This window comes from Saimiri boliviensis, chromosome 3, assembly GCF_048565385.1.
Source record: "Saimiri boliviensis isolate mSaiBol1 chromosome 3, mSaiBol1.pri, whole genome shotgun sequence".
Lineage (NCBI taxonomy): Eukaryota > Metazoa > Chordata > Mammalia > Primates > Cebidae > Saimiri > Saimiri boliviensis.
Genome location: NC_133451.1, coordinates 2,262,282 through 2,288,429, shown reverse-complemented (window position 1 = coordinate 2,288,429; position 26,148 = coordinate 2,262,282). Strand labels below are relative to the sequence as shown.

General features: G+C 63.2%; 2 protein-coding genes across 8 annotated transcripts in view; both read left to right on the top strand.

The window, feature by feature from the left end:
* The window catches only part of ZFYVE28 (zinc finger FYVE-type containing 28), a 152,662-nt gene extending 150,289 nt beyond the window's left edge, over window positions 1-2,373 (top strand). For all 6 annotated transcript variants that reach the window (XM_039468455.2, XM_039468454.2, XM_074395791.1 and 3 more), the window contains 3 exons: window positions 269-373; window positions 633-736; window positions 1,176-2,373. In XM_039468455.2, coding sequence (XP_039324389.1) covers window positions 269-373; window positions 633-736; window positions 1,176-1,307 — 341 coding nt within the window. In that variant the 3' untranslated portion in view covers window positions 1,308-2,373. The remainder of the gene's footprint in view (window positions 1-268; window positions 374-632; window positions 737-1,175) is intronic.
* Window positions 2,374-9,518: 7,145 nt separating this feature from the next.
* On the top strand, window positions 9,519-21,269 carry MXD4 (MAX dimerization protein 4). 2 transcript variants are annotated; one of them, XM_039468175.2, is made up of 6 exons: window positions 9,519-9,736; window positions 9,829-9,928; window positions 13,736-13,765; window positions 19,109-19,223; window positions 20,280-20,442; window positions 20,793-21,269. In XM_039468175.2, exons 1-6 carry the CDS (start codon window positions 9,673-9,675, stop codon window positions 20,948-20,950), a joined length of 630 nt encoding a protein of 209 aa, XP_039324109.1. In that variant the 5' UTR covers window positions 9,519-9,672; the 3' UTR covers window positions 20,951-21,269. The 2 variants fall into 2 exon arrangements, with proteins under 2 accessions (XP_039324109.1, XP_074251890.1); XM_074395789.1 differs by lacking the exon at window positions 13,736-13,765.
* Window positions 21,270-26,148: the final 4,879 nt, after the last annotated feature.

Genomic DNA, 26,148 nt, shown 5'->3' with positions numbered 1-26,148 from the left:
GAGCTGGGGTCCTGGCCACACACGGGCCACGCAGGGCCCCAAGGCCGGATGCCTTTGTTGGGGGCAACAGCCACAGGCTTCTGGGCCCTCACGTTGTGCCAAAGATCAGTACCCAACATTTCGTGGTGCCACCTGCCATAAGACTGCCAGGGGCTTGGGGAGCTGACCCACAACTGGAAGCCCCCAGCTGTGCCCAGCAGGTGCAGATGACCCTGCATCGGTTGCCTGTATGACTCGCCATACCTGATGGCCCCCTTTTCTCCATCAGTCACCCAGACTCTGCGGAGCGCGGCCTTGGAGGACTGTGCACTGTGCCAGGAGACGCTGTCGTCCTCGGAACTGGCAGCCAAGACCCGCGATGGGGACTTTGAAGGTGTGTGGGAGGCTCTGGCCTGGGACACGGCACCAGAAACCAGTGGGGGCCGTGGGAGCCAGCCTTCCTCCTGGGGGAGGGGCTACAGGCCACCCAGTCCACGCGTGAGGGAGCTGGAGACCACCCCCGGGAGGCCGGCTGGAGGTCGGGCAGCTTGGCAGTCTGGGACGGGAAGGAGGGCCCAGGGCAGGTTGGGGGGTGCCGGCCCAGCCTACCTGCCTCTGCTGTTGCTGACGTGAAGCTGCTGTTGTTGTGACAGAGCCCCCTGAGTGGGTGCCAGACGAGGCCTGTGGCTTCTGCACGGCGTGCAAAGCCCCCTTCACCGTCATCCGCCGGAAGCACCACTGCCGCAGCTGCGGGAAGGTGAGTGGGACCCCCCGCCCGCCGGGCACAGAGTCCCCCAGCACTCAAGGGTGACCGTGGACACAGCCTGAGGTCTGGCAGTTGGGACCCATGCCCAGGGAGGCTGGCAAGGCCTGTGGGGTCTTGTGCAGAGCCCCTGGAGGTCCTGGGCTCTGACTCCAGGCATTTGGCCATGGGACCTGGATGGTGCCCAGGTCCAGCCCCAGGGAGGGGACAGCAGGTGCGAACTGGAGCCTGCAGCAGCCAGTGCAGGATGTGGACCCCTCATGGAGCGCAGCCTCCTCAAGGTCCCAGCACCACAGCCCCTATCACCCAGGGCCCAGCTGTCCCCACCCACCAGTGCAGCCTGAGCTGGGTGGGTGGGCATGTGGGAGGGTGAGGAGCCAGGGTGGGTGGGGCCAGCCTGCTACGGACCCTCACTGCCCCAACCCCCTTCCAGATCTTCTGCTCCCGCTGCTCCTCACACTCAGCGCCGCTGCCCCGCTACGGGCAGGTGAAGCCGGTCCGAGTGTGCACCCATTGCTACGTGTTCCACGTCACACCCTTCTACAGCGACAAGGCCGGCCTGTGACGCAGCGCCAGGGGCAGCCCAAACCTGCGCTGGGCCAGGAGCCTCCAGGAAGGAGGGGCTGTGCTGCAGGCGGGTCTCACTGGTCTCATGAGCCCCCGCCACTGCAGGGCTGCCCAGACCTCTAGGGTATCCAGAGCCTCTGTCTCGCCCACCCTGCCTCCCCACAGGGACCCCAGCCAGCTGCAGGGGCTGACAAGAGGTCAGCTTTGCCCAGCAGTGGACCCAGAGGAGCCTGGTGGCTCGCCCAGGGCAGGGTGCCTGGCGGGGAAGGCACGTCAGAGCTCACGGGGGGCTCTGGGAATCAGGGTGGGTGATGGAGGTGGGTGGGAGTGGGGCCGCTCTGCTGCCTCTGCTGTGGTGGCGAATCCCACTCCGCAGGCTCTGCGGTGCAGCAGGACCCCCCAAACCCAAAACGCAAGCGGCCCATTCTCCCCCACAGCGGCCCACCTCCTTCCCCAGCCCTCACCCCGCCACCCCCATCCTTCCTCAGGACTTGGCTAAACAACATGCATCTCATTCCTTCTTGAGTGGGGACATGCGGGAAGCTGACCCAGCGGTCCTCTAGGCAGGCAGGGTGCCCCTGGTGTCTGCCCACCACTGCCCCCTGCTGATGGCGTGGGGGCCCGACCAGGCGCTGACGCCATAGGCAGAGGTTGCTGGGGGCCTTGGGTCGGGCTTACCAATCAGCCAGGACGCCCAGGGCCACCAGCGTGGCCACCACCTCTCCTTCTCCCCGCCCCCCGGGGACCCTGCCCGTTCCTCACAACCCAGAGTGGCCTGGGACCCAGGCTGCCGCCGCTGAGTGGCCCAGCAGACACCTCCTCAGGCTTAAATCTCAGGCTTCACATTGCAATGACGATTGCAGTTTTATTTTTGGAGATGACACACCTACTGCTTCTTTTCTAGGATAAAACCTGATTACTCTTTACCGGTGGAGTGCACATGCTGGAAGTGGCTTCTGGCAGGGGAGAGTATATAATGGAGAAAATATTATGTATTGAGATTATATTTATTTTCTAAATGCTGTAATTCGAAGCCATTTCCATAAATCTACTGAAGAATTGCAGACACTCTCCTTTCTTCCGTGAACGCGGGTCCCTTTTCTCTGCCTGGAAGGCGATGGTGTTGGTGCCAACACGCATTCTCCTCTAGGAAGCTGGAGGCTCCTGGACTCTTGGGGCAATTAAAGGGCAGGACTTGATTCCCACCAGCCCCCAGGAGTGGTGGCCGCCCCCTGCCTCCTGCAAGCCCCTTCTCACCTCCAGGGCTCTGCCCCCACAATGCCTGTCCCCACCTGCCCACCCACCTGGGCATCTTCAGCTGAGCCCCTGGCCTGTGGGGGGCAGGGCTAAGTGCTTGTGGCCACCGCAGCTTGGGGCCCGCCCCACCTGGTGGCCCTGGTCACAGTGCTGTGCTGCTCGTGCTCAGAGCGGCTGCCTTCTGGAGTGTTCCAGAGAGAAGGCAGGATGGTGGCTGCAGCCTGGGTTGCCTTGACAATGGGCCTGTGCCACGGGACTCGGGTGCCCTGTCCTTTGGAGGTGGGCACTGGTGGGTGGGCAGATACTGGGGGCGCTTTATTTCTGGCAAGGGAGAAGACGTGTTAGAACGTGAAGCCTCGTCTGAGCAGGGCTGTTATTTGGGAGCAGAGAAGAAGGGACATCCGGGGGACTCTGAGCTGGCCTGCCCGCCCCATGCCCACCCCAGCAGACAGGGATGGAGCTGCACCACACCGCCTGCCTGCTCGCGGGCACCTGTGCTGGCCGCTTCCAGGCCCAGGCACGGAGTCCTCCTCGTCCACCAGGTCAGCGGTGACAGAGGGAGCGGAGACCAGGAAGAAAGTTCTTCCCCCGAGAGGTCTGGATGTGGCCTGTGCCCCGGCAGCCCTCTAGGCCAGCCCTGGCTGCCTTGTGCAGGGGCAAGGGGAGACAGCAGCCTTCTCCAAGAGCCACCCCGCAGGAAAGCCTGGGGCCGCAGGAGCCCCCCAACAAGGGTGACCAACTGTCTTGTTCCCCCAGGAATTAGAGGTTTTCTGGGCTGCAGGACTTCCATATTAAAGGCAGGACATGTGGTCACTCTACCCATCCATGGGGCTATGCCCACCCCAAGGGCAAAGCCAGGACCTGGGGGCATGAGCGACTGAGCCAAGGCAGAACCAGCTCTGGAAGGCTCTAGAAAGGAGGGCCTGTTGCCTGCCCACAGATAGGGCTGGGGACCGCAGTCTCTGTGCTGCGGGCAGGAGAGTGTCACGGGCCAGCTCCTGTGAGTTCAGTTTCTACCATCACTGCCGTCATTTCCTGAGCAGGCCTGTCTACTCCCACAACAGCCCCTTGAGGGAGTAGCATCCCTGTGTTGTAGATGGGGAAACTGAGGCTCAAGGAGGCCTGTAAGCGACAGAACGGGGTTGTGGGCATCTAGGAGGGTCTCCAAGAGGCAGACACAGAAGTGTCCTCTGATGGGAGGCGTTCCAGGAAGCACGGGCCATGGCCAATGGTGGCTGGGTGGTGCCTGGAGGCCACTTCCAGGGATGGCTGCTGTGGAGGCAGAGACTTCCCCAGCCCTGAGCACCGGGTTCCTGGTCCCAGCAGCTGGGGAAAGGCGGATGCTGCCTGGGCCAGGCCTCCTTGCACTGCCTGGGGCTCAGGAGGAAGCTCTGGGGCAGACAGACCATCGCCATACCTGATCTTGGAGGTGCGGCACCCCGCCCTGCCCTGCCCACTGCAGCCTGAGGTGTCTCCCGAGGCCCCCACCAGCCACACTGTGGTGGGTTCCCTGTGGCTCACTGTTCCTCGGCCCTTCCTCAGGCAGGAAGCTCCCCACCCACCCACACTGGCTGTTCTGGTCCTGGGCTGAGTGGGGGTAAGGAGGCCGTGAGCAAAGGGGCAGGTGGCTCAGGGGAGGCCTGGGGTGAGACCGCAGGAAGGCTCAGAAGATGGTGCGCATCCTTGCTGGGATGAAGTGAGGGGCCAGGGAGCAGGTCTGAGGCAGGGACTGTCCCCTCCCCTCTTGCGGCCCAGCCCCACCTCTCCCATCCCCACTCATCCTCCCACCACCGCCCCAATGGCCACCAGGGTCGCCCTACTCCACCGCCTCCTCGAAGCAGCACAGCCTGAGGTCCGGCCTGTGTTGGGGTCACACCACCGTGGCAAGGCACCCTAAGTCTGGACAGAGCCCGCAGCGCAGCCTGACCCAGGGCCCAGGCCCGGTCCTCAGGGTCCTACACCTGGGAGGAGGCTCCAAAGAGCTGGACCCCCCTGGCTGGCAGAGCAATGACCAAGGGCAGGACAGACCATACCCCCAGGGGTCCTGGTTGGAGCTGGACGCCTGTACCACCAGACTGAGGCAGGGAGCTGGCAGAACCCTGGAGAGGCAGCTTTGTGGCATCTGTGCACTGATGCCTCCACCAGCGCCCAACCCCTGCTCTTCCTGCCCTCTAGACTCTGCAGTGGGAGCTCAGGGGAAACAGGAAGGCTTCAGAGTGCCCACCCATATCACCCCCATGCCCCAGAGTCCTGGAGGTGCTCCCAGGCCCCACACACCCACCTCCTCCAAGAAGCCTGCCCAGATAGCACCCCTACCATTCATGAGAGGAGGACCCGCTCTTCTACCCCAGGCCTCAGGGAAGGGGCTCCCAGAACAGCAGCAGGGCCAGGCAGGGCCTGTCCAGCTTCAGAGATTCTGGGCCTCCCAATTTTGGAGGCCACCCCCCAACACCACAGCACGTGCCCTGAATCTGCCCCCACTTCCCTCCTGCATAAACCTGGCTTTCTCTTGTAAACGTTTTTGAAAGGAAATTTCACTCTTTTGCTTTTGGACATTTGGGGCCATAGGAAATTCATTTAATTTACAGTTGTCGGAGTTGTCTGGGGTCATCAGCATGCTGGGAAAACCTGGTAAAGTGAAAAAAAAAAAATCCACCCCACCAATTATTCACAAATGGAATGATCTTATTTTAAATTTTAAAATCACATTGACATGATGTTAGCTTATGTAAACATTTAATTGCATCTCCATGCAATTTGATTGTGCCATCTTCTTTTTGTATTCTGGAGACAATGTTTTCCTGAGTGTCAAACTTTTTGGAATGCCCCCAAGAGGCCTGGCCTGGTGCCTGTGGCTGGCCAGCCTGGTTAGCTGAAGCTCCACCCAGGTTCTGAGTGAGACTCTGCTACTGACCGGCTGAGACTGGGCAGGCCCTGTCTCCCTTAAGCCCTGGCTCTCTGTGGGCAGGGCCGAGGGGCTGGAGGCTTTTGCTGATTTGGAGCTGATGTTCATATTCCTGGCACTTCCTGGGCACCCTATAGTGCCTGGCCCGCTGCTGCCCAGGGCTTTGCATGCATCCTTCATGACACGTCCCAACCACCCAAGAGGCAAGTACCATCGCCCCCATTTTATAGACCAGGAAACAGGCTCGGAGAAGTTAAGTGACTTGGGACTAGAATCCAGGGTGGCTTCAAGGGAGAGGGCCCAGAAGACCCCCCTGGTGCCGGCACACAACCAGGCCTCTTGCTGCAGGGGGCCAAGGCCTCAGGGGACTGGGCACAAGCTGAGTGGGTCGCTGCCCTCCATCCCTGACCTGGGCCCCCCCACAGACCAAAATCTGCCAGAATGCTGGGGCAGGGGAAAGCAGTCCACCCAGTAACAGGAGGCCCCCAGCGTCAGAGGCCAGGTTGGGAGGATCAGGGCCTGGTCGGCTTGCAAGTGTGGGAAGAGGCTCTGCGGCTGCCGGGGCCTGGCCAAGCTTCCGTCCCTCGCGTGTGCAGGGTGCTCCCTGAGGCCGTGCTGAGACTTACACACCCCGAGAAGCCGAGCGTGGTGGCCATGAGGAGTTTGTGGATCTGAGGCCTAGTGGGTGCAGGAAGGCTGGGAAACTGACTTCTGGAGGCTTCTTTGGCGCCAACCTTAGATACTGTCACGGATCCGGAGGGGTGGGGAGTCACTGGGTGGCCTTTCCCAAGCCAAATCGAGAATCCTTTATTCTGTCCTCCATGTCCCAAGAGGCAGCCCCAACAGCCCTGTTCACAGCCAGGGAAGCTGAGGCTGGGGCAGGCTGGCATAAGAAAACTCAGGAAATCCAGGCAGCAGAAGACAAGCCCGCCCTGGCCGTCCACCCAAAACCAGGGAAGCCCTTCTGCATTCAGGCCCTATCCCTTCCCTGGGAGCCCCTGCCTGGAGCGGACTGGAAGGGCGAAGGACCCAGGGAGAATGCAAGGCTGGGCGGGGCTCAGAGGATGGGGCGGGAAGGGGGTGACCCCTGGGGGCACAGGAGTGGGATAGAGAGATCCTCCCAGAGTAGGGTGGGGGGACTGGGCTCCCCAGGGAAAGAGGCTGAAGATTCTGCCCCCTCCCTCTTGGCCTTCACTGGTGCCCATTGGACAGGTCCTGGCTCTGGAGGTCAGGGCTAGGCAGGAGCCTCCCTCGGCAGGTTGGGCCCAGGGAGGGCTCCCTGGAGATGCCACACCCTGCAGGGGATCTGCCATAAGGAAGGGGGCATGGCCATGCCCTGCCGGGGCTTGGGTCCAACTGGCTGACCAGAGCCACACCCTCCCCACCCCTCAACTGCCCTAGGACTCCTTGGGCATTGGTGCTTGCCAGCACTGATCCGAGGTGCCTCTGCCCAGCTTGGGAGGCACAAGTTGAGACCCATCGGTCTAGAGACCCTGCCAGCCGCAGGTGGGACCAGCACCCTCATCCCTCAGGGGCTCCAGACCTCTCCTGGCGGGGCTCCAGGCCCACCTGGGCCGTCTGGGCCAGGCCAACTCACCTCCAGGCCTCTCCTGGCCGCTCCTTCCCCTTCCTCCCCTCTCCTCCTGCCCCTGCTGGCGGATGCCTCTAGCACCCCCTCCCTGGCTGCACCTCAGCCCCCCAACGCCCCCACCCCGTCACCCACTGCCTCCCGCACATTCTCCTCCCCACCCCCACTCCTTCCTGCTCCCCAGGCAGTGGTACCCACACTCCCAGGCAAGGCTGAACCCAGGGACCCCCCGGAAGTGCTTGTTTCCCGGCGTGGTGGGAGACAGGGATGGTTCCCGAAATGGCCAAAATTGAGGCTAAAAATCGCTTAGACTGGGGGCGGCATGCAGGTGCTCCCTATAGACACACCTGTGTCCCTGGGCCGCCCACTGCCGAACAGAACAAACCTCTCATCCCACGCAGGAAGCAGGCGTGCTCTCCGGCCAGAAGGTGCGCCTATACTAGGCCAAGTGTCCGCCTTAGCTGTCAACCCCAACCCAGCCTGCGGCCAGAGCTGGCTGGAGCAACTCTGCAAAATGCTGACCACCAAGTGGGGAGCGGGGGTGCCCTGAGTCCACACACACCCTGCTCCTCCCCAGACTTGGACACCTTTACATGCACAGCTCTGGGCAGCCATAGACTAAACTGGAGGGCCACGGTTCTGAGTTCTTGTGAGGGGCTCTGCCCTGGCCCTGGAGTGGCTGTGGCGCAGAACAGGAAGGGTCTGGCTACCATCAAAGGGCTTGTTTCAGTGTCCGTGCAGGGCTGTCTCAGGGCGGTGTCCAAGTTCCCCCCTGGGTCCTGTGGGGCTCTGGGGGGCACACACACGATTCCGAAGCCCGGGTCACAGGCTTACACCCAGCAGGTCCAGCCAGGCCAAGAGGCTCTGGCTTCTGCATTCCTATAGCCCTGGGTCGTGTGTGGCAACACTAATCTTCATTGTGTTGAGATTTCCGGGAGACCCCAGCAAATCCCTGAACCTCTAGTCCCGTATCCTGATCTGTAGACACACAGCGAGATGCTCATGAGGCTTTCACGCAGGTCCTGGTGCTGAGGTTTTAATCATTTTTGTTCAGTTTCACAGCAGCAGCCCCTGTGCCCCGCTGAGTAGTTCTGCAGCGGTCCAGCCCCCTTATGCCTTCACACTCTCCAGCCTGCAGGGTCTGCCCTAGGCACATCCAGGCCAACCTCAAAAATCAGCAAGAGGGGCCGGGCGCGGTGGCTGACGCCTGTAATCCCAGCACTTTGGGTGGCTGAGGCAGGCACATCACGAGGCCAGGCGTTCGAGACCAGCCTGGCCAACATGGTGAAACCCCGTCTCAACTAAAAACGCAAAAGTTAGCCAGGTGTGGTGGTGCAGGCCTGTAATCCCAGTTACGAAGTTGACTGAGGCAGGAGAATCACCTGAACCCGGGAGACAGAGGGTGCAGTGAGCAAGATCGTGCCACTGCACTCCAGCCTGAGCAACAATGCGAGACTCCATCTCAAAAAAAAAAAAAATCAGCGAAAGCGTGGGGGGTGCCAGGGCCAGTCTGCGCTCCCAGTCCTGCCCCTCCTGGGCCAGCCTTAGGGTCAGGGGTCACTAGGGCGACCTGCCAGCTGGAATTTGATGAGGCGTTCACTCCCCTCGCTGGGAAGAACGCCCTCGGCCAGAGGTGGCCAGTGCCTGCCTCTGGGAACCCCCAGGCCAGACGCAGAGGACGCAGCCCCCCCACTCCGGGGAGCCTCTCCACCGCGGCCGCCCGTGCGTGTCCCTTCCCCAGCCCTGGGCCGTCCCGCGGCTCCGGTCCAGCCCGCCCGCCCTGGGCCTGCTTCCCCGCGGACACTCTCGGAGAGGCCTGGCCCCGAGGCTCGGAGCGCCTGCGTCCGTCTCCGAGGTCCCGGCCTCTCCGGGGGCCGCTCTGCGGGGAGGGGAGGGGAGGGGAGCCGTTCGCGGCCACGAGCGAGACCCCCGGCAGGGCGCGAGGCCCCGGACCCCGCGGAGCCGCCGCTTCCGCCGCGCTCACGCCCAAAGCGCCTCGCTGCGCCCGCGCCGCCCAGACGCCCCTGCGTCCTAACGGGCCCTCGCGCCGGCGGGCGGCCCCCGCAGCTGCGCTTCCTCCCGGCAACGCGTCCGGCCGCGGCGCCCTCATTGGCCGCACGCCCCGCCACCGGCCATTGGGCCGCGGTGCCTGTTTTACATAGGCCGCTCTGGCCAATCGGCGCGCGGCGCCTACTTAACATGCACGGCGGCCGCCAGTGAGCTCGCGCGGGGGCCGGGCCACCACGTGCTGTTGCTAAGCTCGGGCTTCTAAATTGTTACTAGCGCGGCCGGCCTATCGCAGCCCGGCTCCGCATCTGTCAACATTCTCGGCCCGGCCCGAGGCGCTCGGCCCGTCGCCATTGGCCCCGGCCCGGCCCGGTGCCCGCCCCCGGAGCCCGAGCGCCGCCTCCCATTGGCTGTGCGGGCCGCCGCTCGCCCTTATGTGTCAATTTGAGGGCCCGAGGCGGAGGGTGGCGGCCGAGCGCCGGATTCCGCGGAGTCTGGAAGTGCGGCGGCCGGGCGCGCGGGGCGAGCGGCGAGCGGAGCCGGCCGGAGCGGGCCGGGCAGCGGCCGCCGCCGTCCCGGGGCGTGCGGGCGGGCGCGGGCAGGAGGATGGAGCTGAACTCCTTGCTGATCCTGCTGGAGGCGGCCGAGTACCTGGAGCGCAGGGAGCGAGGTAGCGCCCGCGCCCCATTGTGCGCCCGCGGCGATGGGCGGGCGGAGGGGCCGGGCCGGGCGGGGGCCGCTGACCGCGCCGTGTCCCCGCAGAGGCCGAGCACGGCTACGCCTCGGTGCTGCCCTTCGACGGCGACTTCGCCAGGGAGAAAACAAAGGCGGCCAGCCTGGTGCGCAAGGCCCCGAACAACAGGTACCGCCCCCCGCGCCCGCCCCCGCCCGGCCCGAACCCTCGCCCCCGCCCGGAGCGTGCTCCCGGGGCCCCGATTCCCGGCCCGCGGCCCTCGTCGGCGCCGCCGCCGCCGCCGCCGCGCGCCCCGGCGGCCAGCCTGGAGGAGGAGGCGCGCAGGCCGCGGCCGCAGCCCCGCCCGGCCGGCCCCGCCCTCGCCGTCGCCATCTTCCCGCGGCCGCGCCTCCCGGGCCGCTCGCGTAAACAGTGCCACGCGTACAGCGCCCGCCGCCGGGGTCTGCTCCCGCGCCGGCTCCCGGCCCCCGAGTTGTTCTGGACTTTTCCAGGCGGTTTAAAAGTTGTCAGCGGGCGCTGGCCGGTGCCCCGTGGGTCCGGGGAAACAGGCTCAGCCAGGGTCCCCCGGGGCTGCCGGCCCTAACCCCTTCTCTGCCGGGTGGGTGGGCGGCCTTTCTCCGACTGGCTCCTGGAGCCGAGCTCTGCTGCTCGGCCGACCTCCTCCCGCCCCCGGGAGCCTGGACGGAGAAGGCGCGTGGAGACGCCGTCCTGGGCCCCACTCCTCGCAGGGCGCCCACCGGCCGTGCACAGCCTCCTGATACGCCGAAGGTCCAGCCACCAGTGCGGGGGTCCCCTTTTTTAGGACAGGAGGTTTATTTGGGGGAGGGGGAGGCTGCAGGGCAAGGGCCCCATGAAGTCGTTACTCTACCTTGGCCTCGTGTTCAGGCTACAGAAGCCCCGGAGCTGGGGTGCGTGCAGGTGCGCGGAGAGGGGGCCCTGGGCTGGGCTCCCCTGGGATTTCCACCCTCCTGGCTGCGGAGGACCACGGCACACCTGACCCTGTCCGCGCCCACCCTAGCCCAGCCCTTCCGCGTGAGCAGGCTGGGAGCTGCGTTTGCAGGGGGCTTCAGGGCCCCTTGGTAGAGGGCATGGCTCATTTCGGTAGCCTGCGTGTTCTGGGGAAGCAGAAAGGCTGGCGCAGGGACCCATCTCCGTGGCGTCCTGAGCCTGGCGAGGAATTGGTGGAGTCTCTGGCTGCCTTGGCTGGAACCTGTCTCTGAGTCCCAGCCCCTTGGCCTCCTGTTGGGGACAGTTTAGGGAAGGACAGGAGTGTGTCCAGGGGACCATTGCCTCAGGCCTCCTCGAGCAAGCCCGGCCCCTGCTGCTGCTTCTCACCAAACCCAAGTCCGTGACCCATGGAGAACTCCGGGGTGTGACCTGGGGCTCCCCCAGCGTGAAGTGCTCAAAGCTGCCCACCAGCGTCCTAGCGAAGGCTGCACAAACACTGCCTCTATGCTGAGCGTTTCACAAGTGCGACCACTTCGTCTTCATCCCAGGCTCAGAGAGGTGTCCTCCGCCGTGCCCCCCAGGCTCTCTGTCGCCGGGCTCGAGTGTAGTGTCGCGATCTCAGCTCACTGCAACCTTCACTGCCCGGGTTCAAGTGATTCTTCTGCCTCAGCCTCCTGAGTAGCTGGGACTAGGGGCGCGTGCCACCACGCCTGGCGAATTTTTTTGTATTTTTAGTAGAGATGGAGTTTCACTGTGTTGACCAGGATAGTCTCAATCTCCTGACCTTGTGATCCACCTACCTCCACCTCCCAAAGTGCTGGGATTACAGGAGTGAGTCACCATGCCTGGCCTGTTACTTCTCTATTTATGGCCAAGGAAACTGAGGCAAGGAGAGGTTTGGTTACTTGCCTGCTACTCACCCACCTCTGATGATGCCTCTTCCTGAGATGGGGTCCTAGCTGCCCACATTCTGCTGGGACAGAGACCTTGTGGGCACTGGTGAGGGAGGCAGAGGGCTCCCCAGCTGGGATGCGTCTCCCCCTGGCTCCTCTGGGCCGAGCCCTGCTCCCCTGGGACCTGAGGCAGCCCAGGGCTGGCAGGCTTGGCCCCTTTCTTGGTGGGCAGCACTGCCCTGGAGGCTTTCCTCAGCCAGCCCAGACAAGGAGCTGGGCAGAGCAGGGGCCAGAGGGTTTCCGAGCCCCTGACTTGTCCCCACTCGTGAAGCTTCCGTGTCCTGCCAGGTTGAGGGAGGGGACGCACAGTGGGGCTGGGGCAGGGGGTAGGGAGTGCAGCAAGCGGCCAGTGTTGGGATTGAGGGAGGCAGCAGGGTCTGGGGCCAGCCTGCAGGGGGTCCATTCTATAAGTGTGCTTGCCTCCTGGGGTCGCGGGGGGGGGGGCTGGGAACGCACTTGGCACAGCCTCAGCGGGGATGGGTCCCACCTCTCCTGAGTGCTCTTGGGACCCATGTCACAAACATCCCCCTAAATGGACCCCAGGGGTCTCTGGGCCCAGGAGGAGCTACAGGGGGTTGATGGGGTGCCTGACTGCTGGAGGAGTGCCTCTGCCTCCAGGGTGGGGTCCAGCCCCATGCCACCCTTCAAGGGGAGGGCAGGTAGGTTTCTTTACGTTAAAGGGCACCTGCTGACTCCGACCTCCTTCCTGCCAGCGGACAGGCAGACCCTCATGGCCAGGCTGCAGTTTGGGCTGAGGACAGAGCACGCTCACTCCTGTGGCCTGCCTGTTCTGCGGAAGCAGAGGCTGGCTCAGGGCCCCCCCCCTCTGAGGCCAGTGAGGAGCATATGGCTGTGGCCTCTGCTGGCTCCGGCTGGCCCTGGCAGTGGTTCTGAGGCTCCTGGTCCAGCCCATGTGACCAGCAGGCTCTCCAGGACCCTGAGACCTGGGTCTGGAGGCTCCACTGAGGCCACACAGGGAGGCTCAGGGCCTGTTGGTGCAGCGGGTGGGAAGGGCAGGCACTTGGCCTAAGTGGCAGGGACGAGAGATGCCAGATCCCAAGTTCCTGAAGCATGCAGGGGTCAGCAGAAGCTTCTGGAAGGAGCCAGGAACTAGGGGTAGGGAGAGGCCTCAGGGCTAGGTCTGGAGGTGCCCAGAGGTGGCCTGAGCTCTCCCCCACCTGTGAGCGGCATCCCAGGAGGCCCAGGAGCCCTGGCTGGCCTGCGGGGTCCCGCCGGGCCTGGGAACCAGGTGGCCTGGAGCTTGGGTCCAGGTCTCCCCGCCTCACTGTCCTCCAGGGCAGATGGCGTGGCGCACCCCGCAGTCCTGGGGATTGTGTGCCTGTGTCAGAGTGGGCCAGACAGGTGTGTAGTAGGTGGAGCCGCTGTCCCCAGAGAGGCTGCGTCTGGGCTTCCGGGGTGGCCTGTCCGGCTAGCACACAGCACCCGAGGGACGTGGGACGGCTGGCCTCAGTGTCCCCTGTGCCACTGGCCTAGGAAGCATCTACACCTCCGAGGCCCCGACCTGGCTGGGACTGCCGTGTCCCTGGCCCCACTGGTAAAGTGGGTTGTGGTCACACAGGCATGCGACCCCGATAGGATGGCGGGTCAGGACATGACCGCCCCTGTCCTGAGGGCCTGCTCTCTGGGCTGCATCTCCACCTGCCAACTGTCCTAGGTGCAGGGCCCCTTTGGCTCCGAGGACACCGCTGGCTTCAGGGACTGGGGAGCGGGGAAGGCAGACGGCTGGGCGGGTCAGCACCAGGACCTGCTGCTGCTCCCTGGGCCTCCCCCGGGCCTCTGGAAGGGGGCCTGGGTCCTCCGTCAGCCAGAGTCCCCATGGACCTTGCTGTGCGCCCTGGACCTGCCTGCAGCTCCGGGCCTCCCTGTCCTCGTGGCTCGATGCATGGTTCCCCCCGCCCTCGGTGGGCAGCTGCTCGCCTCCCCAAGCCCTCACTGTTCCGGGCCATTCCGGGACCAGACACAGCCAGCAGCCGCCATGTGGAGGGGGGGCTGCTCTCTGTACCCTGGTGGTCAGGCAGCAGAGTGAGCTCTGTCTCTCTGTCTCTCTAAACAGGTCTTCACACAACGAGCTAGAAAAGCACAGGTAAGTGACCCCCAGCCCCTCCACGAGCCCAGCGCCTGGCCCGTCCCGTGCTGAGGGTACGTGGTGTGCTGAGCCTGCCCGTGTCCCTGGCATGGCCGGCTGTGCTGCCAGGCTGTGTCCTAGTCTTGGGAAGGATCGGGCTTGGAGGAGGAGGTCTGCTTCAGGCACTCTGTGCTAGAGGCAGGAGATGGTGGGAGACCGGTCCTGCTCTCCGGAGCTCATCCAGGTGGGGGTCAGAGACGTGGACAGGGGCCCCGTGGTGTGTAACCGTCAGGGCCCTTAGCTTTTGGGATGATGGGCTCCAGTGGCGGGGGGCTTTGGTGCTCTGCCCTGTGCATTCTGGGGTCTGCCTTCCGGGGAACTGCACTAGAGTCTTGTCCGGGACTGGAGGGCCGTCAGTCCCTGGCCTCCTGGGAAGCTCCGGCCCAGGGCAGGGTTCAGGGGAGCCCTCAAGTGAAGCTGCGGGGTGTTCGTCCCCGCAGGCTGCAGGCCCAGCTCTGCCAGTGGGGGTGAGGTGCAGGTGTGCTCTCTGCTGCCAGCGAGAGCCCTGGCTGAGCACAGAGGCGGCCCTAGAGGCAGGAGCCCCATACCAGGAGCAGACAGAGCCCCTGAGGGATGCTGGGCCATCACCCTCCTGACGTGTGATCCCGTCCGTCCGTGAGATGGGTCAGCTTTTCCCTGCCTTCCTGGTGGGGCGGGTCTGTATGCTGGTTCAGCCCCCCCACAGTCTGCTTTGGAAGGGTTTGGTGCTCAGCCAGGTCTCCGCCTCCCCCCGATGTCTACCCCTACAGCAGCGCCAACTTCCGCTCCCGCGGGATTCGGGCCACTGGCCGGGGTGGGCGGCTGGGCAGGGACAGAACGCTGTGTTCTCTGAGGAACTGCACTTCCTGGACGGGTCATGTGTGTTTGGGGGTTCCCTAGAGGCCACGGAGATGGGGGCAGGTACAGGGCCCACGAGAACCAGGCAGGCCTGGAGTTGTTCCCAGTCTTAAGGAGACTAGTCTAGCCTTGACCGGGACCCAGAAGCCAGGTCAGGCACGTGGGGGTATTCAGGGAAGGCTTCCTGGCGGCGGTCCCTGGGAGGACAGCCCCCCAATGGGGACAGGCTGAGGAGCAATGACATTGAGGTGAGTGAGTGCCAAGGGTGTGGCAGCCCTTGGGGGAGGACAGGGACCTGCCCCGGGCCCCTGCAGATGCCCCTTGACCTGGCCTTGCCCTCTTCCCTTTTCTGCCAGAGGCTGTGTTTAGCCTGGGCCTCATGGGGCCTTTCTGAGACACAGGAGGGATGGGTGGATTGCCGGGGTGTCTCTGTGGGCTCTCCTACCCTGTGCAGGGGGTCTCTGTTTCTGGCTGGCCAAGAGGCAGGTGTGGACAGCCCCACAAACCCACAGGCCTGGAGCTAGGGCCAGATCGCAGCCTCTCTGATCCCGGCTGTTCCTGGCTGCAGGAAGGGCTGCATGCTGTCTTGCGGCAGGAAGGAAGCCCCTGGCTGGCCACCCAGCCGTCCCGGGAGGCAGGCCCTGGACAGCACTTTGCCCAGCAGCGCCTCCTTACTGGGGACTGGGCTGGGCCTGTGGGACTTCCCCTTGTGGGTGCTCTGAGCCAAGCCTGCCCAGCCCGGCCGCTCCTCCTCCCTCCTTTGTCGAGAGGCAGCTCCAGCAGGTCTGAGGCCGGCGCACCGCTGCCGACCCAGGCCCAGGGGACTGTGAGGCTTCGCCTTCTTGGCTGCTGACCTCACAGGACCCGCTCCAGGCTGTGGTCCTAGTGTGTTTGGGGGGAAGGTCCCAGCCTTCTTTACTGGCCGTCAACAGCCCCTGGATGGCAGGGTCCGTCCCAAAAGCCAGTCCAGAGTCCTCAGCTGAGTCCCGCCCCACACTCCCTAGCATGTCCATGCGGGAGGCCGAGGAGCCCACCGCAGCCCAGCCTCACACGGCCTTCCCAGAGCCTGGGAATTTCTGTTGGCAACATGTGGAAAGCGCAGGCAGACAGAGGGAGTGGGTGGCACGCCAGCTCCTGGGCCACCCCCGGCTCCCCGTCAGCGACAGCCAGGCTTTCTGGTTGGCTGGGACGCTGGCGTGGAGCCATGCCCTCTCAGTGCCCCGGGTCCTCCTCCAGGCGTGGGGGTTCTGGGGAGGCTGGGAGGTGCTGCATCAGAGGTGGGGCTGCTGTCAATGTCAGCCCATCGCGACCTGGTCCTGCAAGCAGGTTCTGCCTCCGGCCCACACAGATTCCTTCAGGAAGTGGGGTTTTAACAGCCTCTTGGAATGGCCCGAGACAGCTGTGGGTGCTGGCGAGGCCAGGGCGCTGCAGCGGCGGGAGGCAGTGCAGCCACGGGCTGTGGGGGTCTTCCTGGGGTCCCACCTCCAGCCAGTGGCAGAGCTGGCTCCAGGCTTGGCCGCAGCCTGCCCCGTCACAGCCACCTGCTGCCCAGGGCAGGAACTTCTGTGGCCTGCAGCCGTCCACCCGCCCTCCTGGGCCAGGAAGACCTGTTAGCGGGTTTTGGACTGTGTGTGTATATGTGTGTGTTTGTGTGTGTGTGTGTGTGTGTGTGTGTGTGGTCAGATGGCTTCTGTCTGTCTCTTGAGAAAGGTGTGCCGTGATTTCTAAAGCGGTCTGTTCATGGACCTCCCCTGCGCCCCACCCCAGAGACCGCATCCCGGGCCCTCGGAGGCTGAGCTACATCCTCCGCGCTCCCCACGGGCACTAACATGCCGATGAGACTTGGATAAGAAGGGGACCTTGTTCTCCATTTCCTCACTTGACCTTTCACCCGACACCACGTACGTAAGTCCTGTCCACCCGGGTCAAGGCACGCTTCTCCACCTCCTCATCCCTGATGACCGCACAGGACACCTGGCCGTGCCGCCTGCGTTCGTAGCGATGACCCTCTGGTTAACACAGGTATTTCCAGACGGTGCTGCGGTGAGCCATGGTGGGCACGGGCCTTTGCGTATCTGGAGGGATAGTTTTGTAGGACCAAGGCCCTAGAAGTAGAGAAGCTGTTGGAGGTCAGTGCTGACTGTGCGACGGCCCTCCAGACCTGTGTCCCCTTCTGCTCTCCCACCAGCAAACCCTCAGCGATCCCTCGAGCTGGCTGGCGCGGGAGCCACCCCTTCCCGCTTCAGCCCGTAGGAGCGTGACAGCCGTGTCTCCTTGTCTGCGCTCTCATTCCGGGCTCTGGTGAGGTGGAGTCGGGTGTCAGGTTAGGTTGGCCCCCGTGTTCCGCAGCTTTCCTGTGTGTGGCCTGCGCCCGTTGTGACGTCGAGGCATTCTGCTTTTGATTTTTGATGGGTACGAGCTCAACGTATCACGAATACTAACCGTTTGTCTTTTATATGTATTGCAAAGACTGTTCTACTTGTTATTTGTCTTTCAGCTGTGTTTTTCTCTCTTGTGCAAACGTGTCTTTTTCTGATTGTCACAGCAATGTGTGTTGTTTTAGCCTAGAAAACCTGGAAAATACAGAAAAGCACAAAGCTAAAGAAATAAAATTGCCAGGCGCGTAGCCTGGAGACGCACGCTCCCTGTGCCTCCTTGTGTTCTGTCCGTCTCTTGTGTGCGTCTGCTCTTTTGTTTTTTAAACAAAGTTGGGTCACTTGTCACCTGTGTGGGTCTGTATCCTGATTTTCTCCCTTGACATTCACGATGTGCGCCTGTCAGACACTAAAATGAGAATGAAGTTGTTTGGGGTGGTGGAGCTTGGGGGGCTTGTAGTTTTTTTCCTTTTTGTTGATTTGCATTTTAAATTGTTCTGCAGCGGTTCTGTAGTGCTGATGTCATTACCTGGGGGCTTGGAAAGCGCTTTGTTACGGTGGACCAGGGAGGATCCCTCTGGCAGCATCCCACTTGCAAACCTGGTCCCGGTGGTGGCTGCAGTAGGGTGGCGGTGCGCCCCAGGAAAGGGCCCCTCCCTGCGCAGGGAGCACGCTTCGGCCTCTCGGCTGCAGAGTTCCTGGGGAGCGGGGAGGCAGGGCGCTCGCTGCTGTTGGAGGTGGGAGGCTGAGGATCCAGGCATTGGGCTGGACATGGAGCCGCTACCTGGGACCCCTTCCCCTGTGCCTGCGCACGGGAGGCAGAGCAGGAGATGCTGAGGATCTCAGCCCCGTTCAGGCCACTTCCAGGCAGACCTCCAGACCGGTGAGGCTGTTGCTACTGCACCCCACAGCCCCCTCCTTCTTCAGGTTCCTCCTCTGTCCAGAGAAAATGGCTGTTCTGCCCACGTTCCTCCCAGGGGGACAAGATTTGCTGGGCTTGGGAGTGGCAGGAGCAGACATACCAAGGCCGGGCGCTCAGCATTGGTGCTGTGTGGGGAAAGGCACACGTGCAGGCATCCGGTTGGGTGGCAGGTTTTCAAAAGACAAAAAATGTTCCTACCCCTTGATCTGGCAATTCCACTCCTAAGGATTTACCCAAAGCAGACTGTCCTGTATTTGGAAGCAGCCTGTGCAGCCTGCTCAGGATGGATGAGTCTGTGGGTGAGCATGGCAGTGCCAAACCTCCTGGTGCCCTGCACTGCCAGGCAGGTGCACACGGCTGTGGCCGGGGTCCCAGGCTGAGTCGGTGCCTCCCGGTGAGCTCGAGCTCCCCGTGAGCTCCACCAGCCTCCCCCGCAGACAAGCAGCCCAGCGGGAAGGCGGTGTTTCCGCAGGGGCAGGCCTAGGATGAAGCGGGGGTCTCTCCCGGGGCACCCGATGAATGCATCCTGGAGGATTGTGGCATGTGAGCAAGTACCCTTGAGTGTGAACAAGCAAGCACCACGAGTGCCACAGCTCCAGTTTTGTGAAAAGTGGGTTCATCTGTGGGTGCAGGGACAGAATCTGGAATGAAGCCGTTGCCAAGGGGATACGAAACTTGGGTTGGAAGGGCCTGGCCTCTGGCCCTCCTTTGACCTAGGCTGATCATGTTTCCACGGTCACAAAAGTGACAGCACTTTGTACGTGATGAGATGGAAAAATGTAAACCTTGTCTGAGTCCCTCAGACCTCTGGGTGCAGCCTGAACAGGACCCCTCGCCTCACTCCATCCCTCCCTGCACATGGACTCCAAGGCAGGCATGGGGATGGCAGGGGGCGAGCTGGGGCAGTGCCTGGGTGACGCACTGAGGCTCTGCAGGCCATGGTGAGGTGGGCACTTCTGCCGGGCATCTAGGGGACTGTGGGAGTCGGGCTGCTCCTGGGGGCCAGGGGAGTTGGCAGCCAGGCTAGCAGGGGGTCCTCGAGAGGGACCCTCAGCACATCTGCAGCAGTGGATGGTGGGGGCCGGGTCTGTGCAGGGGCTGCCCCAGACCCCTCGCCCCATGGGCTTTGCCGCCCCGGCCTGATGGTTCTGTCTCTGGCTCTTTCAGACGAGCCAAACTCAGGCTGTACCTGGAGCAGCTTAAGCAGCTGGTGCCCCTGGGTCCTGACAGCACCCGCCACACCACACTGAGCCTCCTGAAGCGGGCCAAGGTGCACATCAAGGTGAGCAGGTCTCGCCCTCCTCCCTGCCCTGTCCGGCTGCTCTGGTGTCCCTGCCTGCCTTGGGGGTGCTCACGGGACCCTGGGCAGCCCTGGGATCAGAGGGCCTGAAGGTGGGTGGGGAGCCATCTGGCAGGTGTGTCAGGGGCCCGGTGGTTTTCGCTGGGGTCTCCGCTCCAACAAACTGGTTGGGTTTGTTGGGTGCTGATGGCGTAAGAGGCCGCAGAGCAGCGTGCGCCCGGATAGGAGGAGGTGGGGCATGTTGCCTGCCGGGGCCCTGGGCTGTGAAGGGGCAGCTGGAAGGGGAGAGGGGCTCAGGAGGGGCAGGGGCTCCCTTGGTGCCATCATCAGGAGGCTGGCTGAAAGTAGACAGCCTGGTGGTGGTGCCAGGATGGAGGTAGGGGCAGCAGCAGGGCCTGGCAGCAGGTCTGGGCTAAGGGGGACATTCCCTGGGGCAGCCTCCCAAAGGACATTAGACAGCTCTGTTGGTTTGGGAGCCTTGTGTCACTTGGGCCAACCAGGGCAGGTCTCTGCCCCCTCTGAGGACCTCCTCTGCCTCCATCGGCAGCAGGAGCTTTGAAGGGGCATGCTCAGAGCCCTGGGGACCCTCACAGAGCAAAGCAATGTCTCCGTGGGGCCCTCGGGAAGGTATGGAGAGGGCAGGGCACAGGTGCTGCGGGGACAGGCATAGAATGGGGCTGGGAGTGTGTGAGGAGACCTGCTGCAAGCAGCTGTCCTGGAGAAGGTGCCAGCCAAAGGTCAGGTCGCACGGCACTGACCCAGGGTGTCACGGCCACACATGGCTCGGCTTGGCCAAGGCTGCCTGGTGGCTGCGGGCTTTAGAGCTGGGCCGTAGATGGAAACCACAGGGCTGGGAGGTGTTACCTGACTGTGACCACCTGGCTGGGGCAGGGAGTGACTCATGTCAGTCTGTGGGGCCAGCAGAGACTGGGCACCCTGTAGCCCCTAGCCTGGCTAGGCCTTGTCACGGAGGGGGCACCTCCCAGGGGTGGGGGACACCCCTTCATGCTGTGGGCTCATAGCCCCCCTCACCCCCAGAAACTGGAGGAGCAGGACCGCCGGGCACTGAGCATCAAGGAGCAGCTGCAGCAGGAGCATCGCTTCCTGAAACGGCGTCTGGAGCAGCTGTCGGTGCAGAGCGTGGAGCGGGTGCGCACGGATAGCACGGGCTCCGCCGTCTCCACGGACGACTCAGAGCAAGGTGGGGCGTGGGGCAGCCTCGCCGGGGCCTCTGGGCACGCAGTGGCACAGCTCCCTGGGCGGAGAGGGGGGCCCTCCCAGCTCCCTGCTGCAGTCGTGTGTGTGTTCATCACCGTCCGAATGCAGACAGACTGGACGGGGAGGGTGGGAGGTAGAGGCCGACTTGACCACGGACGGCTGGTGCTTCTGAGGCTGGGTTCTTAGCTAGAGCCCTCCTGGCATCTGCTGCCCTGGTTCCCAAACTGCGCCCTCTGCGCTTCCACTCCTCTGCCCAGAGCTTCTGTATCCAGAAAAGAGATGGGCCGGCACCCTCCGCGTGGCCTGACCCCATCCCCGCTGTGTTCTCCCCAGAGGTGGACATAGAGGGCATGGAGTTTGGCCCTGGTGAGCTGGACAGTGTTGGCAGCAGCAGTGACGCGGACGACCACTACAGCCTGCAGAGTGGCAGCAGCGGTGACAGCGGCTTCGGCCCCCACTGCCGGCGGCCGGGCCGCCCCACCCTCTCATAGGCCTGTGCCCTCTGCTGCTTGGCCTGCCTGCCTGCCAGCCACGCGTGTCAGCCCTCCAGTTCTCCTTCAGTTGATGCCAGCCTCTCCACAGGCCCACTGCTGTGCCATTCTGGAAGCTCCAGCTGCCACCTGGGCTGCCTGGCACTGTCTGCTTGCTGGTCAGGGCCTGCCGAGCCACCTGCCCCTCCCAGCTGGGCAGGGTCCCCTGCAAGGAGGCAGGGCCCAGCTCCCACGCCCGGAGCCCTGGTCAGCATAGCCGCCCACGGTCTGTTCTCAGATTCCTAATCATTCCAGAAGTATTAAATGTCATTGCTGCAAACCTGGGCGGGCGCCGTGTGAGGAAGCTTAATGACCACCACAGGGAGCTCAGACCCCCAACCCTGGATCCCAGGAGAAAGGAGCGGACTGAGAAGGAAGGAAGGCAAGGCTGGCTGGCCATCTGTCTGTCTGTTCACGTAGGCTCCTGGCGTGGACAAGGGATCTGTGAAGGGCGGGACTTGGGTGAGCACCTGGGGCAGGTGGGTGGTCAGGGTCCTTCCCGCCTCAAAGGTGTCAGGGCCGAGGGCTGGGCTCTCCATGCTGGGCAGCGTCTGCTCCGGTAGGACTGTCAGACGCGCACACGCACACACCTAGGCACACGCACCTGTGTACACGCTCACACAGACACACCTGGGTGCCCTGAGGTCACATGTTCTGGGGATGATGGCCTGCAGGGGTCATCTGGCAAACAGCAGCCCCTGGACTGTGCCTGCTTCCCCCTCCAGCTCTGCTCACCCGTGCCCGCCCAGCAGTCCTGCCTGTGCACAGGAAAGGGGCTTCTCTTCCTGGCTGGGGCTGGGGTGAGCTGGAGTTGCAGCCGCTGGGTCCTCGGGGGCTTTTTCATCTCCCTTTTTTTAAACAAAAAGCAAAAAATTAAATGCTGCACTGCCCCGCAGCCCAGTGAGGGCTCCGGAGCCTCCTTAGGAAAGGGGTCTTTATGAGCTCCGCGGCGGCAGCCTCGGCTGTCAGAGAGGCTTTCCCAAAAAACGGAAGCATTTTTAACAAGAAGGGAGCGTCAAGACTCTCGGCCAAGGGGCGTCCGTGTGTGCTGCCTGTTCCCTGAACCAGATTTTTGTACTCTATTTTCCTAGCTGTCATTGTGTCCTTGTTTGCCGAGGGGTGGGAGCCACCCAGCGTCTCAGGGACCTGTCCCTCTGTCATGTCGTCAGAGTGTGCCTTGTGTCTTGTGTCTGGCCTTGCCCTGCCCACCAGCATGTCCCAGGCTCAGGGTGCCCCAGGCCTGCCCAGCCAGTGCTGTACTCCCGGCCCCTGTGGACAGCCCCTCCCTCCGGCCAGGGCTTCCTGGGGGCACTGCAGCCAGGCCCTTGTGGGCGGCACAGAGGGGCCGTGACCTGACCCCTAGTGTTGCCTTCCCCCCGCGGCTGGCAGGGACCTGCTTTCTCCCTAAAGAGGTGGATTCTCACCTTCACCTGCCTCGAGACCCCCACTTCCTGGCCTAGGCGAGAGTGCCAGGTTTCAGACGCTGGCAGCCAGTGAAGACTGCGCTCAGCGGTGGTGCAGGCCTGGCACCGGGAGGCTTGCCCCAGCCTTTCCTTCCTGCAGCCTCTGTCCCTGGTGGGGCTGGCCCTCAGCAAGCCTCTGCTGCATCTTCACCAATTTCCGTATCGCGGGGAAAATTCTTGTCTATTTTCAGTTGTATGCACAGATGCCCCAGGGTGGGGGGCCTGTTGTGGCGGAAAGGGGTCCCTGGAAACAGCTCTGGCACTGAACCTGCCCTACAGGCTGTAGGGGGTGCCTGGAGCCTAGGGGCATGCACATGCCCTGCGGGGGGTGGTGAGGAAGCCTGTCTGCAGCTTCTTCCAGCCCCACTGGTGCCCAGAAAGGAGCTTCCCCTGCCTGCCTGAGCTGTAAACCCAGCAGTCATTTCAAACACCCCTGCACCTCTGAGCAAGGCAGGCCATGTTTAAGAGCTTGCTCTCCGAGCCAGCACTCCAGGGACCTGAGGTGGTCGCATCCCTGCCCTGAATTCCTGAAGCACCAGCTCCCTGCCCCACCCTCTGGTGCCTGGGGCAGCCGGGGGGCTTCTACTGTCATCTCTGACCAGCAGAATCCACCCAGTGACCAGTGATGGCCCTTCGGCCGACCCTCCCGGCAGCTCAGCCCGTGGCTTTTCAGGCTGTGGTTCCCACGTGGACTGGGAAGCAGTCTCAGCCACCGGGGTGCTGTTCCGCTGCCCCTCCCTGCCACCAGCAGGTGGGTGAGGGGTGGCCCACTGGGTGGGGGCTGGTGCTAGGAGTCGCCCACATGCTCAGACCTCCCACAGCTCACTGCCAGGGGCCTAGGTTGCCATCCCTGGTGGCTCCAGGGACCAAGAGGCCATCACCGTCTGTCTATAGAGAGCAGACGGGAGCAGAACAGCCCCCGGGATACCCGAGTCTCTGCTTGTGCCCTCCCAGCCCACACTGGGGCTCTTGGCAGCTGGGAGGCAGCCCCCGCAAACCGCATACCAGGGCCCCGCCATCCTCACAGAGTGGGAGAAGCCGCAGCAAAGCTTCACCTCTGCAGACCCCATCTTAGGGGCACAGTGCTCAGGCCTGCGACCCTGGGTGGTGGAGCCCTGTTCTGATCTTTGGCCCTGGGGGCCCTGATCTGCTGTCTGCCCCGGCCCATGCCATCCAAAGGGTGAGGTGGGTTCCCCTGTGCCCTGCCTCCCTCTGTCAGCGAACCTGGGACCCTCTTCCCTACTGCCTGCACCGAGGACCCTGACCCTGGGCCAGCAAGGTGGCCCCAGGCCCACATTGGGCACTAGGACAGGTTCCGTGCCAGAGTTGGGGGCCACACAGGGCCTGGTGCCAGTGAGGGGGCGTGTGCTGGAGAGGGAAAGGGGCCCCTGCCCAGCTATCCACCTCGTGGGCCACGCTGTGTCCTTATGTCATTGTAATATAAATACAGATTTTTATACCTCTGCTGGCTCTGGCTCTTTCTGTGATTGTCACTGTCACCGTGCTCCACTCCCTGCCCTCGGCCTCCAAGCAGAGAGCCTGGCCCAATGGCACCATGCTGGGTGCCTTTCAGGTGTGGCCCTCAATGCCTGCCACAGCCTCCTTTCTGGGAGGCCTGACGGTGCACGGCATCCCTGCCACCAACCATACCGGGCCCACCGTCACAGCTGCCTCTGTGGATGCTGGCGCACCTGGCGCTGGGGAAGCCGGGATTGAGGCCAGAGCCCCCATGGGCCTGTTGGCCAACCGGTTGCTCTTGCTCTTGTCCCAGAGGCCCTGGGACTTTGCTTCTGGCCCTCGTGCTGGGGCCCTGCTGGCTGAGGACAGCCCACCCCTTGGGGTGCGCCATGCCAGCCAGGAGCCCTCTGTGCAGAGGCCGCTGGCTCTCAGAGCTGCACCATGAGAATCCTCCTGCACCTGTTCCCAGAGCTACCTGGGCGTGGCTTCTGCCTCCTGCCATGGGGACCTGCTGTGCTGAGGTGCAGCGAGATGGCATGGCCGGCTGTCTCCTTGTGCCGGTAGTGACCATGGAGGTACAGGTTCCTTTCGTGCCCATTGTGGGGGCTCTTGTGAGGTGGTGATCCTTGTGCAGTGCGGGAAGAGGGGCCTTGCTTTCACCCGAGCAAGTTGGGCTGGCTGCCCGCTCTTTGACCCTGAGGCCTATTGGAACCCTCTGGAAGCAGAGCCCTCTGAGCTTCAAAGGCTGGGGTTGGGGACATGGGCCCAAGTACCCTGGTGCGGAGGGAGGAGTCCTGTGGGCCCCAGCAACAGACAGCTGAGAGAGGAAATACCTGCCTTCAGTTCTGGAGAGTTGTTGGAGCTGGGAGGTCCTACGGGGGCTCCTGAGAGTCGGGCCGCCACGCTGTGCACACGGCAGCTATGCACTGGAGATGGCCTAGTGGGACCCGCCCCAGGTTTTGGGGTGGCCATGGAGGGTACCTGCCTCGGCCTCAGGAAGGAATCTGAGCTTTCGCAGCCCCCCGCAGCAGTCTGGATCCTTGAACCTTCGTGGACCCTGGGAGCCTGGAGGGCATTAGTGGGGACACTACAAGAAAGAAAGCGTTCCTCCTGGGAATGTGGCTGGGGCCTCAGAGCCACCATGATTTAGGCATTCATGTAAATGTGGACATTTGAATCCCAAATGTTGATTTGGGATCACCACCACCACTGTATTCCATCGAGGGCATGCAGGTGCCAGGGGCTGTGCCCAGTTCCTTGTACGACTGGTGTCTGGTATCCTCATGCTGGGCCCTTCTCACAGGTGGCACACTGAGATTTGGAGAAGCACCCCTCCTCCTGCTCACCAGGCTGGAGGGTTGGATACCTGGGACAGGACCCCCGTCCTTTGGGAAGCCCTTGATTCTCCCAGCAGATTCTGTCTGTTTTCCATCTTCATGCTTGCTGGGTTACAGCAAGTCCCCCTCCAAGTAGGACACCTGCCTGCAGCGTCCCGCCCACCCACTTCTTGGCAGCCAGAATGGCCTCAAATTTCTAGTTGCCCCCCTCCCTAAAGTCCTCCTCTGGGTCCCCATGGCCTCCAGATTAAACCCAAACACTGCTTTCTGTCCTTCAGCTCAGTCCCGACTCCCACCCACTCCCTGCATTCACCAGCTCAAGCACAGCTTCTGGGAAGTGGGCCCTGAGCCCCAGTATCCCTTCCCACCACATTTTTGCTGGGATTAGGGCCACCCAAATTAGGTGCTGGAATCATCTGGGCTAATTGCCGCAGGGCCTTCTCACATTGTTCCTTCCTCCCTTCCTAATCCCTGGCCAGGTCAGCCCCACGCACACCAGCCTCATGGGGATCTTTCCAGAATGACAATGGTTATGCCACTGGCCTGCTGAACCTCAGGGGCTCACAACCCTGTCTCTCGTCCTGAGGCCCCTTCTGACACACCACCAGTCCCAGGCTCCGCTGCCAGCCCTTGTGGTCCCCGTTCCTCCCCACTCTGAAGGCCCTCTCCACGTGGCCACCTTGGTGAATGAACTCTGTCACCTCCTTTGGGCTTATGCTGGCCCAAACCTGCTCTTGAGTTAGGGAACCGAGTTCTCACCTTTGTCACATGTATGTCAACAGGATGGAAAACAAACTCTTTCCCAACCCTACCGCCTTCTACTTAATAGGAAGGATTAGTAGGAAGAAGAGGAAGCAATGCCACTCTGCTCAGCTGGAAGCCCCGGCGTCTCCCTCACCAT